The sequence below is a fragment of the Engystomops pustulosus genome, chromosome 2 (assembly GCF_040894005.1).
Source record: "Engystomops pustulosus chromosome 2, aEngPut4.maternal, whole genome shotgun sequence".
Taxonomy (NCBI): domain Eukaryota; kingdom Metazoa; phylum Chordata; class Amphibia; order Anura; family Leptodactylidae; genus Engystomops; species Engystomops pustulosus.
In genome coordinates, this window is record NC_092412.1 from 16,722,287 (window position 1) to 16,741,903 (window position 19,617).

Genomic DNA, 19,617 nt, shown 5'->3' on the forward strand with positions numbered 1-19,617 from the left:
TATATGAGGTCATATCTCAGACTGCCAGCAGCATTATACAAGTATCACTGGAATTGTTGTCAAAGTCTCTCTGTAAACTTACAGACATAAAATATTGTTAGCACAGCTTCAGTTAGTGTTACAGTTACAAGACCATGGTAGACCTTTAAAGGTCCTGAAAGGGATCTTGTATACATATGTATGTTTAGAGCCAGCATACATGTATGAAGATTTCACAACTTGAAGTCTCTCTCTTTATTATCTCTACAGGACAATATCAAATTTAGTGGGTAGTTTGGGTTGCTTTGGCTCCCGAGAGCCCTTTGACCATTGGGTGATGCCCACACTTCCCATGTTACAATCCTGATATTACAAACTAAACCAACAAGAGCTTAGTGTTTATTTGACACTCATATGTGTCTTTGATTATGGAGAATGAGCTACCCAAAATATGTGATAAAAAAAAGGTAAGTAGGCCTGATCTATGTGGGTCGCAAGTCACTAAGGGTCCAAAAACACTTAGTATATCAATATTTTTAATTTCCCGGCTGTCAAAGGAAACTTGAAAACCCAAGAAGATGGTTAGACCTTTACTAGAGAGATAAGTTATAAATTAGTCGACTTTTTGACCCACTAAATTTCCCAATTTCTCTTAAAGGGCTTTAAGAGCCTTGCTTTTATTTCCTTCATCTTCAGCCCATAGATGAAAGGGTTTAGGATTGGTGGTATCACAATCGACTGCAATGACATGATGACCCTCAGCTCATACGGCAACTTAGATGGAACAAAACGGTATAAAAGTATCTCAAAGAAACTGACGATCTGATAGTTCAACAATGTGATGAGGTGCGGAGTGCAGGTCTGAAGGGCTTTCTCTCTGACCTCCTTTGATGATTTCATGCAGATCCTTATAATGTTAATATAAGAGTAAATAATAGGGGCTAATGGTAAAAAAAGTAATAAGGAAGTCACAAAAAGTCCAAAAATATTGTTAACCGTTGTGTCTATGCAGGAGAGCCTCACCACCGACCAGTTGTCACAGTAGATCTTCAGGATTTCAATTTGACATAATGGAAGTCTGATTGTCAATATGAGGTGGACCCCAAACACTATATTTGGATAGACCCAAGCCCCAGCTATCAACTTGGAGACTGTAGATAAGGTCATTATGGAGTTATATCTCAAAGGGTTGCAAATACTTACATAGCGGTCATAGGCCATGATAAATAAAATAGTCATCTCAAATGATGCATAGGTATGGAGGCAGAAGACCTGAACCAGACAGGCAGCATAGGAGATAGTATGATACTCCTGATGAAGTTGGTAGATCAGTGGTGGGAAGAGAGCAGTGCTTCCATACAAGCCATTAACACAGAGGGCAGCGATGAAAATGTACATTGGCTCATGGAGGCTCTTGTGTGAAGCTATGGTAGATATCACAGCAACATTGAGCGTAATGATCAGAACATATCCAAACACAGCAACGGAGGAATACAAATATCTTCCTGAAGATAAATCTCCGTAGGTCAAGGTTAGATATGGAGGATGAAAATAAGTCTTGTTCGCCATCTGAAGCTTTTAGTTTTGCTGCTGATAAAAAAGGAATGATGTCAAGGAAATAGGACAAAATGAATGTCATACACTTTGAATGTCTCCATTCTTCATTATCTCTGGTTTCTCCAGGATGTGACTGATGAAGACCATCTTTATGAGCCACCATTAAGAAGCAGAGCTCAGAATAGACACAGATTCAAGGTCAAGACCAAGGTCAAGTTATAATGACCTATGTCAGTAGTCAAAGGAATTATGGAAGCAAAACCAAATGGTGGCTTGGATGTTGTAGAGGCCAGGTTATTAAATCAGCTACATAGGTGGAGATTTTTTATTATTATGTTATTTTTTGTGAGTGATGTCATCAGGACCTCAATTTATTACAACCCATTGGCGGATTAAGATTGCCATGAGCCCTGTGCTGTATTAAAGTCCCTACAAGTCTAGCATTCAATTCCTACATATGGTACTAGAATCAAGCTCCTTGAGGAACGATGGATGCGTCCCTTCTGCCTACTTTCTGCAGGTTCAGGACATTTACAGGACCTTGAAAGTTTCTGAAGTTGTGTACATGTGTATTAAGAGCAGGAACAGACGTATTAGGATTTCATGGGTGAAGGTCCTATTGAGTATGAAATTTGGTTTGTGGTTTGGGTGGTCATGGGCCTCCTAGAAGGCTTGGGCCCTGGGCTATCACCCAAACTGCCTTTGTTATAATCCATTCCTGATTGGGACTAGGACTAGTAAGCAGGTGGGATCAGCCCCTGCTCATAATTTGCATATTAGTAGGATAAAGTTTTTATCAGGTTTGCTAATATACAACAATAACAGGACATCAGTTTGGAGCGGAGGACTTTAGAGAAGCCTACACTAGGATCTACCTTAATAGAAAGATTCCTGATGGTAGTTTTCTTTAATCGTCCTATGAAAAGGTCTTTTTAGGTCCTAATTGTGTATGAAAAGGTTTCTTTTTTTTAAAAGGGGTTTTAACTACAAAAAAATGGACAACCCAGATGATATACTCAGACTATAGCACAATAAATTTTCACAAATTTTCGCAGCACCAACAGAAAAGAAAAAAAGGCATGACTCGATAGAGAAAAGAGATTCTCAAGTTTTCGAGTTGTCAAAGTTGATAATCAACGATGATTTTCGATAGGTTGTACTAATATCTAAAATTGAGAAGCAAGTGTTTGCTTTAGTAACAATATAGACGTTTTGGTCAACGGATCCAACTACACATTGGGAAGAAGTAGAAAAATCTTGTTTGTTTTGGAGACTTAAGTTACATATCTATTGAGCTTATCATCGTTTGGGGCTACACAAATCAAAGTTCCTGACACTAAAATGGCTATGGAAGGGCTACAGAAAGTACTTATAAATACTTAACAACACAATTTTGTTTCTTGTTTTGATTCTTTGTTATATCTGATCCTACTTGTTTGGTAGAAAACTTTTAAGTGCCGAATACCAGGAAAATCGAATTCGAAAGAACCAACCTCAAGAAGCTACTACATGCCTTTTAAGTATATATGGACTTTGAAGACATTGGGGCACATTTACTTACCCGTCCGAGGAGTTCATCCAAAGTGCATTGTTCCGATGATCATCCACTCTGCCGCGATTCACTAAGATCGTGCGCCCGATATCCTGCATGTGTCGCTTCCCCGCTCAGGTCCACCGGAGTTCACCTTCTTCTTCCCGGTGCATGTAAGTGCTTGAACTTGTGACAAAAATTGAAAGTTAAATCCCGCGCTCAGTCCGAATCAGTCGATGCCCCCCCCCCCATTTCTATCGCATGGAAGCCAGCACAGCTGCGCCAAAATTCAATTGCGTGCAACACAATCCCGTGCTAAGTACCTGTCCCAACGGTGAAAATCCCGAAAACCATGAACAGACCGACGAAAGTGTGATCCGCGACCCTTAGTAAATAAGCCGCTGTGTGTTTCCATAAACTCCAATTACCATATGCTGTAATTAAAAATCTTATTTTTGTACTTTATCTTCTTGTTTTAAATGTATTGAAAAACTTTAAATAAAAACAATTTTTAAAAAAAGGAAACAAGGGTTACACATCTAAAAAACGCATCTTGGTCTGCAAAAGGCGTTAACAATCTAAGTGACCTTTTTTGAAGGAACCTCTTTATTGTCCATCGAAACATTGATGGAACAGAAAGTCTCAGGATTTTCAAGATCCAATTTGTGCTAACCAGATGAATGTTTCAAGTTCTTGTAAATCAGACTTATTAAAATACTAATAATAGCTAATAATAATTAAAATACTACTAAATAACTAATGAATGTACTTATAAATTCTAATATGAATATTAAAGGATAGCAATGATTGGTCCCAGTTAAGGTTCGGCCTTAAATTATATCCGGGGTCAGGTCCAGGATCGAGTACAAACCTTTAAAGGCATAGCATTAAATGCTGTGATGTTCTTGTGGAGTGTCGACCTCCGAGAAAATGGCGGCACACATGCGTCTGCATTTAAATGCCTCCACCATTCTGGGGGCATTTAAAGAGTTAACACCTGTGATCAACTCCTGCACCACTTGATGTAAAATAGCAATTCCACTTTTCAATGAAGTCCAGGTTTCGGTTTGGGAAAACTGAATCTGCATACTCTACATCTAGGGCATCCCCGACACCTAGAGGAGAGATGGTTCTACCATCACCATAGACAGGGGGCATCCTCTACACCTAGAGGAGAGGCTGTTCTACCATCACCATAGACAGGGGGCATCCTCTACACCTAGAGGAGAGGCAGATCTACCATCACCATAGACAGGGGCATCCTCTACACCTAGAGGAGAGGAGGTTCTACCATCACCATAGACAGGGGGCATCCTCTACACCTAGAGGAGAGGAGGTTCTACCATCACCATAGACAGGGGGCATCCTCTACACCTAGAGGAGAGGCGATTCTACCATCACCATAGACAGGGGCATCCTCTACACCTAGAGGAGAGGCGATTCTACCATCACCATAGACAGGGGCATCCTCTACACCTAGAGGAGAGGAGGTTCTACCATCACCATAGACAGGGGCATCCTCTACACCTAGAGGAGAGGAGGTTCTACCATCACCATAGACAGGGGCATCCTCTACACCTAGAGGAGAGGAGGTTCTACCATCACCATAGACAGGGGACATCCTCTACACCTAGATGAGAGGAGGTTCTACCCTCACCATAGACAGGGGACATCCTCTACACCTAGATGAGAGGAGGTTCTACCCTCACCATAGACAGGGACATCCTCTACACCTAGAGGAGAGGCCGTTCTAGCATCACCATAGACCAAACCTACTGACTCGAGCATAAGCAGATGGTGGAAAATGCATTCGTCACAGCCTCCACCCAGTTTATAGCTAGCCAGCCCCCTGCCGCAGTATATAGCCTGACAGCCCCTGCCCCCAGTATAAAGCCTGACAGCATTCCCCCAGTTTATAGCCAGTCAGCATTCCCCCAGTATATAGCTAGCCAGCATTCCCCCAGTATATAGGCAGCCAGAATTCCCCCAGTAAACAGCCAGGCCCCTTGCTCCATTGCACAGCCAGACCCGCTGCCCCATTTCACACCCAGATGCGCTGCCCGTTGCACAACCAGACCCCCTGCCCAGTTGCACAGCCAGACCCCCTGCCCCGTTGCACAGCCAGACCTCCTGCCCCATTGCACAGCCAGACCCCCTGCCCGGTTGCACAGCTAGACCCCCTGCCCCGTTGCACAACCAGACCCCCTGCCTCGTTGCATAGCCAGACTCCATGCCCCATTGCACAGCCAGACCCCCTGACCTGTTTCACAGCCAGATCCCCTGCTCCATTGCACAACCAGAACCCCTGCCCAGTTGCACAGCCAGACCCTGTGCCCAGTGGCACAGCCAGACCCCCTGTCCCGTTGCACAGTCAGACCCCCTGCCCCGCTGCACAGCCAGACCCCCTGACCGTTGCCAAGCCAGACCCCCTGCCCGTTGCCAAGCCAGATCCCCTGCCCCGTTCTACAGCCAGACCCCTTGCCCCATTGCACAGCCAGACCCCATGCCTCATTGCGCAGCCAGACCCCCTGCCCCGTTGCACAACCAGACTCCCTGCCCAGTTGCACAATCAGACCCCCTGCCCAGTTGCACAGTCAGACCCCCTGTCCCATTGCACAGCCAGTCCCAGTTCGCCCATTTCAGTAAAAAAAAAAAAACATGTAAAAACTCACCTTTACGGCGCCCCCCGCAGGATTTCTGTTTGGTCCTGCAGGTCCGTTCGGCGCACAGCTTTGACGTCAGTAATCGCTGACATAACAGTGTGTGCCGGCTGCCAGCACACACAATACCGCTGCAGCGGCGGTGGCTGACCTCAAAGCCTGTGAGGTCACATGGACCTGCCGCTGATGGACGGATTGAATAGAAGATCTGAGGGGGCCCCGGAAAGGTGAGTTTCTTTTTTTTTTGTTTTAAAGCAAGTATGAGCTGAGTTTGGGAATGTTCTGAAAAACTCAGCTTATACTTGAGTATATTCGGTAAATGAAAGTTATCATGTTTTTTTGCTGTTTTTGTGTCAAAAACGTAGAACATTGAGAATTTTCTAAAATTGAGAACTTTTCCAAATTTTCACCAATTATCTGATTTTTACAGAAACAAATAATTTTTTACACCCTCTTCTTTAAATATAATGAGCTCTTGTCACTAGTTTTATTGTCCAATTATATTTAATGTTTTTTTTTTCCATATTATTATATATTTATTGCATCTATAATTACATGTACTGTTGCATTGTAGATACATAATATATATGTAGACAATCTATCGAAACAACAAAAATTCCTGACGAATAAACAAAAAATTCCTACAAATTATTTTTAGGAATTTTATTACAGATTTTGCAAAAAGTAAATATTTTTTTTACTTTATTCTTTAGTAAGAACCAAAATGAATTCTAACAATTGAGATCTTTCTACTTACCGTGATGTCAGATACAAAGAAGATGACTACATGTAAGAAAGAATCCACTGAACACAAGACGCTGCGGTGATCACTGTGCACTTACAGGAGATGAAGGAGCCAAGATCTTTCGAGACCTAAGTCTCGGTCCCAGCTCCTTACCCCAAATCTTTATATTCTGTGTCCAATGGGAGCCACTTTGGGAATAAATACATTTTAATGAGGCCGCTGGTGTTTTACTGTGCAGGTTTACAATGTTTTAGTCCCTGATGGACCCACAGTCTGTGGAGATTATGTAACACATGCAGTGAATAAAACAGAAAAAAAAAACTCAGTTTTTTTTTTAAGTTGAACCTTTCTGTATTGAAAATACATCAAACCTCAATAACATTTGATATGAAATGTGCCCCTTGCAATAACCAAAATGGCTTAGCGGTTAGCATTACAGTTTTGCAGCACGGTGGTTCAGTGGTTAGCATTACAGCTTTGCAGCGCTGGGGACCTGGGTTCAAGTCAAGTTTGCGTGGGTTTCCTCCGGGTCCTCCGGTTTACTCCCACACTCCAAAACCCACTGGTAGGTTGATTACCGTATTTTCCGGACTATAAGGCGCACTTAAAAGCCTTGGATTTCCTTGGAAATCCAAAGTGCGCCTTATAGTCCGGTGCACCCTATAGGAGGGCAGCGGACCCTACTTACATAGGTCCCCGCTACCGGAGACAGCAGATCTCCAGCGGGAACTGCAGAGCCCGCGTGGTCTGCAGTTCCCGCTGGAGATCTGCTGTCTCCGGTAGCGGGGATCTATGTAAGTATTATATTTTCCACCTCCCCCTCACCTTCCCCGCTCACCTTCCCCGCGTTCCGCGTCTCTTCTCGGCGTCGCGTCACGTCCTGTCGGGTCTCCGCTCCGCCCCCGGACCTCCGCCACGCCCCCGGTCCCTGCGCCTTATAGTCCGATGCGCCTTATATATGGAATTATTACATATATAAGGCGCATCGGACTGTTGCGCCTTATATTCCGGTGCGCCTAATGGCCCGGAAATTCAGGTAGATTGTGAGCCCCGTTGGAGACAGGGACTGATCTGGCAACCTCTGTGTGCGCTATATAAATAAAGGAATTATTAATTATTATTATTATTAGAAAACTTTAAATATAAGTTTTTGGATTGAGACAATTAAGAGCTCAGTTCTGGTGTCCTTCATGTCACATGAGATATAGTAGGTGACAGAATTGAACTTTAATGAATTCTCTATGTATTCTGCTAGTGTAGGGGACACTAGATGGAACGAGCATTGATGGCTGGGGATAATAACAAGGATGGGGACCCCTAATGTGAAGCTGCCTCTAGCCAATCCCTACACTCCATTATAACCTCTCCAGCTGCGTGTACAAGACCCTATGGTCTATGTACAGGGCTTCTACGGCAGCAAACTGGCTTGAAAAATTACAGTAATTGCAATTATTTTTCCCTTCACGCCATCTCCACGTCAATCGGGGGTGGAGACGATGGGGCTAGCGGCAGAGTGGGCCGGCCAAGGGCCTGCACGCTACTTAGAAATTTCGAAAAGTTCACCTTGAGCGTTAGCAGCTAGGACATGGTCAACAGAATCTGATAAATGTCCCTCCTGCTATTCTCATCAGAGTTCAATAACTGTAGTGTATAGTTCACACACTTAACTCGTAGCCATAGGCGGGACTGATATCAGCCTCATGTGTTGGCCAAACGCTGGAATTTTTAAAGTTTAGATGTTGCTCCACTTCCCTAAAGTGCATCACCCAAAGATCAGTCAAGCCAGTTCTGTATTGAACAAGCCTCAAAAAATGTCTAAAAAAGTCTAAAAAAACAGGAGATAAATGACCCCCAAGGTGTTTTAGATGTTTTATGATTGGTGCTAATATCTACCATGTGATGTGGAGTTGTATGGGAGTGCCCAAATATTGTGATGAGGTTTTTCAGACTTTTAGGGAGAAACTTGAGAGAAATATTACATCCGACCCTCATTTAGGGCTATTAGGATTACCCCCTACCCACTTTTTTCCAAAAAGTTAAAATACTCTGGAATTAAAACTTCACTTTCTGTCCATATTAGTACTGGTAAAGAAGTGGAAGTCCAGAATAAGCCAAGAATAAAGGATTTAAAATAAGGTTATATGAAACCACGTATGGGGTGTCATACAGAAAGTAATAAAGAAACGTTTTAAACTGATGGGTTTAATGGGTTTTTTCCCCCTTTTTTCACCCCCCCCCCCCCCTCAGAGGATTTATAACGGGTGGGTTTTATTGTGCTGTTTTGTAATAAGACATAAAAATAAAGATGTAGCACCCCCCAAACACAAATTAAGAGCTGCTCATAAGAACGGTCCCAGATGGATCCACCAAACATTTAACATGCAAATTTAAAAAAGTTTTCTAAATCTGACCGGAGCTCACAGTTGTTGTAATCTTCTATTCCAATGAATATGTATATCCATGAAGATATTTTCAAACTAAAGATTTGATTGGAATTCGCCTGACCCAGGGTTTCGCCTAGCAGCTTCTTGTGGGGCATCTGGGACATGCCCCAGAGGAAGATGATAGGCGAAAAATTAAAAATGTTATGCCACTTGGAAGACGGCAATGCAAAAATGATACAATTTTTCCCACATTTATTTGACAAATTTAGTAAAACGTAAGAAAAAATATTCAAGTCTGGTATCCCCGTAATCGTATCGACCCATAGAATAAAGATAACATGATTATTGGGCTATACGGTGAACACGAAAAAAAAAAAGTTAAAAATCCAGTACAGAATTGATGCTTTTCTACTCCTGCCCTCAAAAAAAAGTTCCTAAATTTTCAACAATAGGGGATAACAACCCCAAAATGGTAACAATGGAAAAAGCATCTCGTCCCGCAAAAAAAATGCTGTCACATGGCCCAAATAACGAAAAAGCGAAAATTTTATAGCCTACAAAAGGGGCCAATGAGGAAACTAAAATCCTGGCAGCTGCAGGTCCCTCTTTCCATTCTGCGCCTCGCTGTGCGCCCATAACACAAGTAACAGCCACATGTGGGGGGTCTCTGCACTCAGGAGAAGTAACGGCCACATGTTGGGGGTCTCTGTACTCGGGAGAAGTAACGGCCACATGTTGGGGGTCTCTGTACTCGGAAGAAATTGCAGAACAAATTGTATGGTGGGTTTTCTCTTTTTATTTTTTGTATATGTGTAAATTTTAGGGCTAAATGAACGTATAAGGGAACAATATGACCATTCTAAATTTCACCTCCATTTTGATTCAATTACTATGAAGATCTCAAGGGGTTAACAATCTTCCTAAAAGCTGTTTCTGATAGCTTGAGGGGTGCAGATTTGAAAATGGGTTGGTTATATAGGGGGGGGTTTGATGTTAAATATGTAAAATTTCATTCAAAACTGTATTTATCCCCAAAATAGTCAATTCTGAAAATTGAAAAAAAAAAGCGATATTCTTTTTGTAAGCCTCGTGACATCAAAATAAATTATCCAGACATGTCAAAAATTATGAAGATGTAAAGTAGACAAATGGGAAATGTTATTCAGCAAGTTATTTAGGTGGTAAATCTATCTGCCTGAAAACACGATGATATCGAATTTCGAAAATGGCAAATTTTTCAAAAGATTCATTTTCTTTTTTTTTTTTTGTAAATAGATGGAAAACGTATCAGCCAAAATTTACCACTAAAATGAAGCACAACATGTGGGGAAAAAACAATCTCAGAATCACTTTTATAAGTAACAGAGTTCAAAAGTTATAACCATATAAAGAGACGCAGGTCAGAATCCAAAAAATGGGGCTGAGCCTTAAATGGGTATTCTCATCTGGGCACTCACATTCAGTTTGATAAATCTGCCATAAATAAACATTTCTTCAATTAGATGTTATTAAAAAAAATTTTCCTGGGTGAAGATAATTTTCCATAAATGCAGCCATGTTGTCCCTTAGAAACGAGATAGCTTCCTCGGATACGGCCACCTATACTGGATGGATTGCACAAATAAACAAACAAGTTTTTGTATATGAAATATCCGGGAGTTACTACATGTTGCACAGCCGTCCTGTGGTAATGATTGCTGAATCCTGGTGGTCCGGCAACGCTCAATAGCGCATGTCTGGCCACTGCTGCCTAAATCTGACGTGGTCGTAACTGAGGAAGCTATCTCGTTTCTAAGGGACTGCATGGCCACATTTATGGGAAATTATCTTCACACAGAAGCATTTTTTTTAATAACATCCAATTGAAGAAATGTTTATACATGGAAGATTAATGAAACTGAATGTGAGTGACCAGACGAGAATGCCCCTTTAAGCTATAAAATAGCTTGGTCCTTAAGGGGTTAAAAGGCAAGACTTACCTCCACTGAGGAGCATGTTGTGTGGACAGAGAAGAAGTGTCCACAGTTCATTTTAATGACTAAAGCAAGTTTCATTTATTTGGATCTGATGGGAAAAATTTAGTGCAAGTTTAGCTGCAACATATCAGAAGTTTACTGCTGTCATATCCATTGGCTGGAAACATCAATAGCGTTCATAATGGGGCAGATTTACTTACGCGGCCCATTCGCGATCCAGCGGTGCGTTCTCTGCTCTGGATTCGGGTCCGGCCGGGATTTATGAAGGTAGTTCCTCCGCCGTCCACCAGGTGGTGCTGCTGCGCTGAAAATCATCTGAACGCGCCGGAATGCACCACCTCGGACCAGGTGAAGGTAAGCGCTCCCCAAGCGACACTTTTTCGGTTTTTAAATGCGGCGGTTTTTCCGAATACGTCGGGTTTTCGTTCGGCCACGCCCCCCGATTTCCGTTGCGCGCATGCCGGCGCCGATGCGCCACAATCCGATCGCGTGCGCCACAATTCAGGTACAATCGCCGCAAATCGGAAATATTCGGGTAACACGTCGGGAAAACGCGAATCGGGCCCTTAGTAAATGACCCCCAATATGTTCTGCAGTAAAGTAACAAAACAGCTAATTAACAAAAGTTAATTTGGTCTTTGTTTTCAATACATTTTTCAAGCTCCTGGAAGAGTTGTCCAGATGGGACAGAGGTTCCGAGAGCAACAGGAAAGTCTAAACAGGACAAAATGCTCTTGGGGAACAATAGGGATTGGCAAAAATCCCTATTCATCGAGGGTGAACAAAGGGATCTGTGGGAGGTAAGGTTAGTCAATAATTGATAGGAAAGTCCTAAAGAGATTAAAAAAAAAAGGGATAAACACCATGTGTATCCTAACCTGTACTTTGGAAGAAGTCATACGGACCACTACAGTCCAATCCTGACACCTATGTATGCAACACCCCTGCCGATGCATGGGATAAGTAGATTTTGCGAAACTTGTCCCTCTACATGTCAGGTGATATCTGGCGAGCCCGTTCACCTCACTAAGGGGTCTCCAACATGAAAATCTAGTATGCAGCTGTAAACTTCTGCCTGGGAGGTCATGAGTTAAATGCCTTATCCAATTATATGCTTTGGAAAAAGTGCTTGCTACCTCACCAGAGTATAAAACCCCTTGTGGGTGGGAGCACATGGTCAGTCTGCTTTGAGAGGTCAGATAAATGAGGAGAGAGTCTTACCATCCAGGAAGCAGAGGTGTCTCAGGCAAGCTGCCTGACACCTTGGCCAGTCAGGAGACTAGGCTCAGGACAGAGTTCCACATCCAGACTCCATTACATCCCTATCATCCCAGCCTGAAACTACTTTACCAGGCTGAGAGAATACCTTCCTGAGGACCAGCATTCCAACCAGCTACCTCCCTCCAGCTGCTGTTAGGGCCGTTGCCTGTTACAATAAAGAACTGTAAGTAATACTTCAGCAGCATGCCTCTGAGTGATCCCTGGATCTGGCTGTATACCATCACAGGTGCCCCCATCCTTCATCACCAGGGATCCCTATCTACACAAAGTGGTTGACCCAGGGAGAAGCCTACACTGTCAGCATCTCCCTCCATTTCATGCACACACACCACCTGCTGGAGACCTACCAGGTGGTGGATGAGGCCTCCGCTCCTGATACCAAGCCCCGTGATCATCTATGTGCGCTAGGCCGCACTAGCCAGGCACTTTGGTATTCAGGACCCCAACTTCCTCCAGCCACCGAAAAAGGTCAGGCCTCAGTGGGGGATGTCTCATATATAGTCTGGAATCTACAATATTGATCTCTCCTCCATGTGGAGGACAATTTGGTTCCCTGTATTATTTTTTTGTGTGTGATAATAGGTCTGCGGGCCATCAATATGTTTGCAAGTGTCCTATTGAACGAAAAATAAAAAAATCTATAAAAATAAAAATAAGAGAATAAACACTTTGGGGCTCATTTACTAAGGGTCGTGGTGCGCACTTTTGTCGGACCGTGCACCTTCTTCTAAGCTAAAACGGCTCGCACAATTATTTAATAAGTGTCTGTGCTGCGATTGTGTTGCACGTGGCCCTTTTGTGGCGCAGCTGCGCTGCTTCAATGCCACACAAATTAGGGGGCATGCCATCGGTCAGTCCGACTGATTCGGACTGAGCGCCGTATTTAACTTGGAAATTGTGTCCCAAGTCCTATGATAAAGGTGCATCACAATAAAAGTTGGTGATTTCTATTGGACCAGTGCGGGGAAGCGAAACATTCATGATTTCTGGGACACGTTCTTAATGAATCGCCGCACACTGCAGTATACATGGAAATCGCATATTTAGTGCAGTTTCCAACTTTCTAAACAAATATGCCCCATTATTCTATTTAATAAAAGTGCAGAAATATTTAAATGATAGAAATGAAGGACAGACGTGTAAATCTGCTTGTACGATGCATATATTTATAATGGATCTGACACCAATTGAGAATGGAAAGATAAACTTTTCAGCAATTTTTGTAATATTTTACAAAGCTGAGAACCAATAAAAATGAAAGAATTATTTGAATGTCCCCAAAAATGTAACATTATGTAAAATATTTAATGTCGATCACATTTTTATTAATGACCTTGTAGTGGGTTTACACAGTCAAGTTTCAATATTTGCAGATGATACTAAGCTGTGTAAAGTAATAAATACTGAGGTCGATAGTTTAGCATTACAGAGGGATTTGTGGAAGCTTAAGGAGTGGGCACAGAAATGGTTGATGAGGTTTAACGTAGATAAATGTAAAGTTATGCACTTGGGCCATGGAAACAGAAAGTATAATTATGTTCTAAACAGTCAATTACTTGGTAAAACTGGAGCTGAAAAGGACTTCGGGGTATTGGTGGATGGTAAACTTAATTTTAGTGACCAGAGCCAGGCGGCTGCTGCTAAAGCAAATAAAATTATGGGATGTATCAAGAGAGGAATAGATTCTCATGATAAAGACATAGTTTTGCCCTTATACAAATCCCTGGTCAGACCACACATGGAATATTGTGTACAGTTTTGGGCACCAGTGTATAAAAAGGATATAGTAGAGCTGGAACGGGTGCAGAGGAGAGCAACCAGGATTATTAGGGGAATGGGGGGATTAGAATACAATGACAAATTACAAAATTTGGGATTATTCAGTTTAGAAAAAAGACGACTGAGGGGAGACCTCATTACAATGTACAAATACCTGAACGGACAGTACAAGGATCTCTCCAAAGATCTCTTTATACCTAGGCATGTGACCAGGACAAGGGGGCATCCTCTACACCTAGAGGAGAGGAGGTTCTATCATCACCATAGACAAAGGTTCTTTACTGTAAGAGCAGTGAGACTGTGGAACTCTCTGCCGCAGGAGGTTGTTATGGCGGACTCTATGTACATGTTCAAGAGAGGCCTGGATGACTTTCTGAAGAGAAAAAATATCATGGGTTATGGGGATAAAACATTTATTTAATTCTTAAAGGTTGGACTTGATGGACTTGCGTCTTTTTCCAGCCTTATATACTACGATACTATGATACTATGACAATGGAAAGATAAATGTGAAGACTTGACCAAACAAATGGCACTTGTCACTTGGAAATGTCTGACCCATCATATTTATACTTTCTACTCCGGGGACTCCAACAATCCAAAAAAAATGATGCTTCTTCTAATTTAGCTTTTACTACTCTTCATATTAAAGGCACAGAGAAGGACACATAGGGGGTCATTTACTAAAGGCCCGATTCGCATTTTCCCAACGTGTTACCCGAATATTTCCGATTTGCACCGATTTTCCCTGTATTGCCCCGGGATTTTGGTGCACGCGATCGGATTGTGGCGCATCGGCGCTGGCATGCACGCGACGGAAATCGGGGGGCGTGGCCGAACAAAACCCAGACGGATTCGGAAAAAACGCCGCATTTAAAAACGAAAAATGTGTCGCGGAGCTTGCACTTACCTTCACTCAGCCCGGCTCGGTGTACTCCAGTGCGTTCCGATGCTCTTCAGCGCAGCAGCGCCACCTGGTGGACGGCGGAGGAACTGCCTTAGTGAATCCCGGCCGGACCCGGATCCACTGCAGAGAAGGCGCCGCTGGATCACGAATGGGCCGGGTAAGTAAATCTGCCCCAAAATGTACTAGACCAAAAGGTAACAATGTAAGGTCTTACGGCGCAAAATGCTCACTATATTCACAATAAAAAACACAATTCTTATTGGTATGTAATAAAAACAATGCCTCAAGCTAACTAAGGTGAGTTAGAACTTGCCGCCTAAATCTAGGCTGGATCATATAAACTGGCAAAAATTACAGCAATGCAAGTACATATCCACACACAATGGGGCACATTTACTAAGAACAGTGCAGTGTGTACTATGTGCAGTGTCCTTTGTAGTGTGCAGGGGGCGCCACATTCAGGATTTATGGCACACGTTCTTCATGAATCTTGCACCCCCTGCACTCCCTGACAGAGTCCCTAATTTATGTCACTTGATGCCTAGTGCTGCTGCACCACAAAATGGTCGTGTGCGACACAAATGTGGTACAGAGACTTCTTAAATCCCTGTGCAAGCAGTTTGCACCTTAAAGAACGCGAAAAGTCGGACAGAAAACTTGCGCAAGGGCCTCAGTAAATGTGCCCCAATATGCTGTGAACTATAAACACATCAATAGTTACATCAGAAAAAGCCGGAAAAGATATCACCAATGTCCGTAACGCAGGAGAGGCTGCCACCCTATTCCTATCACGCGATTGGATTAATCACAACAAAGTCGTAAAAAAAAAAAAACATTATAAGAATTTAAAAATAGAACTAACAACCGGTTCCAATATTTTAAAGGATATTCCCCCTTGGGGCTAATATCACAGATCTGTCATCATTTTTTTTAGAATTAAAGGAAACCTACCATGAAGAATGTACAATCAGAAGTGTATCTGATGGTAGATTCCTCCTACTGCCTCTGCCCTAATCTGTCATTTAATAATCCTGGAACCTAACTTAAAGAGAACCTACCACCACGAATCTACCTATAAAGGTAGATCGGGTGATAGGTGGATGTAAGGGACGTGAGGAGAGCTCTTTTTAGAGCTAATCCTCACGTCCCCGCTAACTTTTGGGAAACTTTATTAACCTAATATGTAAATTTAGTTATGCGGCTACTGGGGCGTGGAGTAGCCGGCACAAGGCTACACAGCGCAGCTACTCCACGCCCCAGTAGCCACATTACTCCTCCTACCCTGTTGTGTATGGCGCGCAGCTCCTCGTAGCTGCGCGCCCTCGTTCCTATATGATGGCGTTCTGCGCATGCGCAGAACGCCGGCTGAGCAGTCCCAGCTCCGAGGCCGGAGCTACTGCGCATGCGCAGTAGCCGGCTTGTCAGACGGGGCTGCGCGCCGTACACAACAGGGTAGGAGGAGTAATGTGGCTACTGGGGCGTGGAGTAGCCGCGCTGTGTAGCCTCGTGCCGGCTACTCCACGCCCCAGTAGCCGCATAACTAAATTTACATATTAGGTTAATAAAGTTTCCCAAAAGTTAGCGGGGACGTGAGGATTAGCTCTAAAAAGAGCTCTCCTCACGTCCCTTACATCCACTTACCACCCGATCTACCTTTATAGGTAGATTCGTGGTGGTAGGTTCCCTTTAAATTAGAGTAACATAAATTAACTTCAGAGGCTACTGGGGGCGTGGAGAAACTAGTGTCCGGCCAGACTACTCCACGCCCCAGTAGCCTCTGCAGTTAATTTACATATTACTAAAATAAAGTTTTTAACAAGTTAGGTTCGAGGATTATTAAATTACAGATTAGGGAAGAGGCAGTAGGAGGCATCTACCATCACATCTACTTTTGATGGTAAATTTGCCATTGTAGGTTTCCTTTAATAAAAAATATCTATATAAAAATATCTAAATAATTTAAGCTCTTAGGAGAGGGGTCTAGAGAGGACATATATATATATATATATATATATATATATATATATATATATATATATATACATATATATATGTGTGTGTGTTTGTATGTATTATCGCACTACAATCATAACAGTTTCTTTCTTTGATTTTCCAGATAAAAGTTCCTTTACTTTAGACTTTATCTTCTTCATCTTCAGACCATAGATGAAAGGATTCAGAATGGGAGGAACCACCACAAACTGCAGAGACATTATAATTCTAATCTCCTCCGGCATTCTGGTAGCTGTAAAGCGATGGAGGAGGATCTCGAAGAGTGTGTCAACGAGGAAGTTAGCAATGGTGATGAGATGTGGAGTGCAGGTCTGGAGAGCTTTCTCCCGCACATTCTTGGAGGATCTCATACAGACTATTAGTATCCTGAAATAGGAATAAAATATAAGCATAGCTGTTGATCCGAGTATAACCACCACAAGCAAGAGTCCATAGATATTGTTAACGCTTGTGTCTATGCAGGAGAGTTTCACCACCGACCAGTTGTCACAATAAAACTTCAGGATATTATTGTCACATAGTGGAAGTTCAACCGTGAGTATGATAAGGATAACCAACAACGGTGTAGGATATAACCAGGCTCCAATAACTACTTTAACTACTGTGGATGGCGTCATTATCCTGTTGTACCTCAAAGGGTTGCAAATACTGACATAGCGGTCATAGGCCATGGAGGCCAAAATCGTCATCTCATATGCACAGTATGAGTGGAGGCAGAAGACCTGGGTCAAGCAGGCAAAGTAGAAAATGGAAGGTTTCTTCTGAAGTAGATGTATTAGAAGACTGGGGTAGAAGGCGCTGCTTCCATAGACTCCATTGACACACAGAACTGATATGAAGATGTACATGGGTTCGTGAAGGCTCTTGTGCTGGACCACTGTAATGACCACCACCCCATTGAGCAGCACAATCAGGATGTAGCCAAACAAAACAAAGACGCAATAGAGATATTTTATTGAGGTCAACTCCCCAAAGTTCAGCATCAGCACGGAAGACGAGAAAGTGATATTTTCCATCTGTAATAACATAACAATATGGTGCAGTATTGGACCTGTAGAGAAGAACACACTAGATCAGGCCGAGAACTTTTTGAATAGTTGTGTGTCACCTTTTTGAGATACCCTATGAAAATCAAATGAGATTCTCTAATTATGTGAATTACCAGCAAAGTCATAGCTGGGGTACAGGTTTAGCTGTAAAGGGGTACTCAAATATTTTACCCAGATCACAGCAATAGCAAATCCAAAATAACAAACAATAAATTAAATCAAATACAAATTCTGGACCAAACTCCACAACAAAAGACAAAATCCTAGAATACAGACTACACATCCAAACTCAGGTCAAATAATAGAGACTTCAGGCCTGACCCTAAAATACCGGTAGCTAATTAATATCAGAATAATTACAGAAAGTAGACAAGACCCTAAACCACTAAATACTCTGATATAGACCATAAAATAACTTCAGAGTAAATATATTCCAGAATAACTACAGATCAAACTTAAAATTACTACTGACTAGAGATGAGCGAGCACTAAAATGCTCGGGTGCTCGTTATTCGAGACAAACTTTTCCCAATGCTCGAGTGCTCGTCTCGAATAACGAGCTCCATTGAAGTCAATGGGAGACTCAAGCATTTTTCAAGGGGAACAAGGGTCTGCACGGGGAAGCTTGGCCAAACACCTGGGAACCTCAGAAAATGATGGAAACACCACGGAAATGGACAGGAAACAGCAGGGACAGCATGCATGGATGCCTCTGAGGCTGCTTAATCGCACCATTATGCCAAAATTATGGGCAACAGCATGGTGATGACAGAGTGACCGAATGAGGCAAGATAGCATCTAAAACACCCAATAATTGACCCTGACACTATAGAAGACGGCATGCAGAGGCAGCGGCAGCAGCGGCAGGCTGGAGAGTGTCATGGCGACATACCCTAAATGGGCTTCAAACCAATGGGTGGCAGAGAGGAACCAAAGGAGGTGAGCAAGAAGCGCTGAAATGATTTCCTATGTGAACAAAAGGTTGATGGTATATTTAGTCGATAACACAGCATGGTGGCGACATAGTGACCAAGTTCCATAACGTATCTGGTGAAACATCCGAAAAATGAGCCTGACACAGCTCGTTTGATAAGGGGACGACATGTGGAGGCAGCCATGGAGACAACTTCCATGATTAAGAGTGACAGTATGGGGCATTCATATTGTGCTGCTATGATTGAAACTTCAGGTCTCCAGCATGGCGGCGACAGATGCGCCGAGTTCCATTATGTATCTGGTGAAACACCCGAAAATTCTGCCTGACACAGCTCGTTTGATAAGGGGATGATGTGCTGCATATCCTCTCGCGCTCCAGCGTCTGGGGTATAGAGAGTTGAAAGTTGCGCATGGAGACATTGGTGGACGCTGTGGAGGATCGTGGAGGCGAAATGGACAGGAAACAGCAGGGGCAGCATGCATGGATGCCTCTGAGGCTGCCTAAACTTGGGATGGAGCTGGCGGTCCGCTGCCAGGCGAGATTTCGCCTGTCCAAGCCCCTGTCTCTCGGCTCCTCCCCACCCAAAATGGGCCTGGGGGCCAGAAGCGTTTACTTTGAAAAAATTATAATTTTCAAAGCAGGCGGGGTCGTTTGAATATTTCACCTAGGAATAATGGAATAACATAGCGGTTCTATTTTTAATAGTTTTTTCGGAAATGGTTCCAAGAGCGACAGTATGGGGCATCATATTGCGCTGCTATGATTGCAACTTCAGGTCTCCGGCATGGCGGCGACAGATGCGCCGAGTTCCATTATGTA

At 43.0% G+C, this 19,617-nt stretch overlaps 2 protein-coding genes across 2 annotated transcripts; both read right to left on the bottom strand.

Moving 5' to 3' along the window:
- Positions 1-612: 612 nt before the first annotated feature.
- Positions 613-1,548, bottom strand: LOC140116983 (olfactory receptor 52E8-like). Its single transcript, XM_072133411.1, has one exon. It carries the CDS (start codon positions 1,546-1,548, stop codon positions 613-615), a length of 936 nt encoding a protein of 311 aa, XP_071989512.1.
- Positions 1,549-16,871: 15,323 nt separating this feature from the next.
- Positions 16,872-17,828, bottom strand: LOC140116984 (olfactory receptor 51E1-like). The gene has a single exon (XM_072133412.1). The coding sequence runs from the start codon at positions 17,826-17,828 to the stop codon at positions 16,872-16,874; it is 957 nt and encodes a 318-aa protein (XP_071989513.1).
- Positions 17,829-19,617: the final 1,789 nt, after the last annotated feature.

Coding starts and splice junctions, on each gene's coding strand:
- LOC140116983 (XM_072133411.1), bottom strand. CDS start 1,548: ATGGCGAACAAGACTTATTTTCATCCTCCATATCTAACCTTGACCTAC.
- LOC140116984 (XM_072133412.1), bottom strand. CDS start 17,828: ATGGAAAATATCACTTTCTCGTCTTCCGTGCTGATGCTGAACTTTGGG.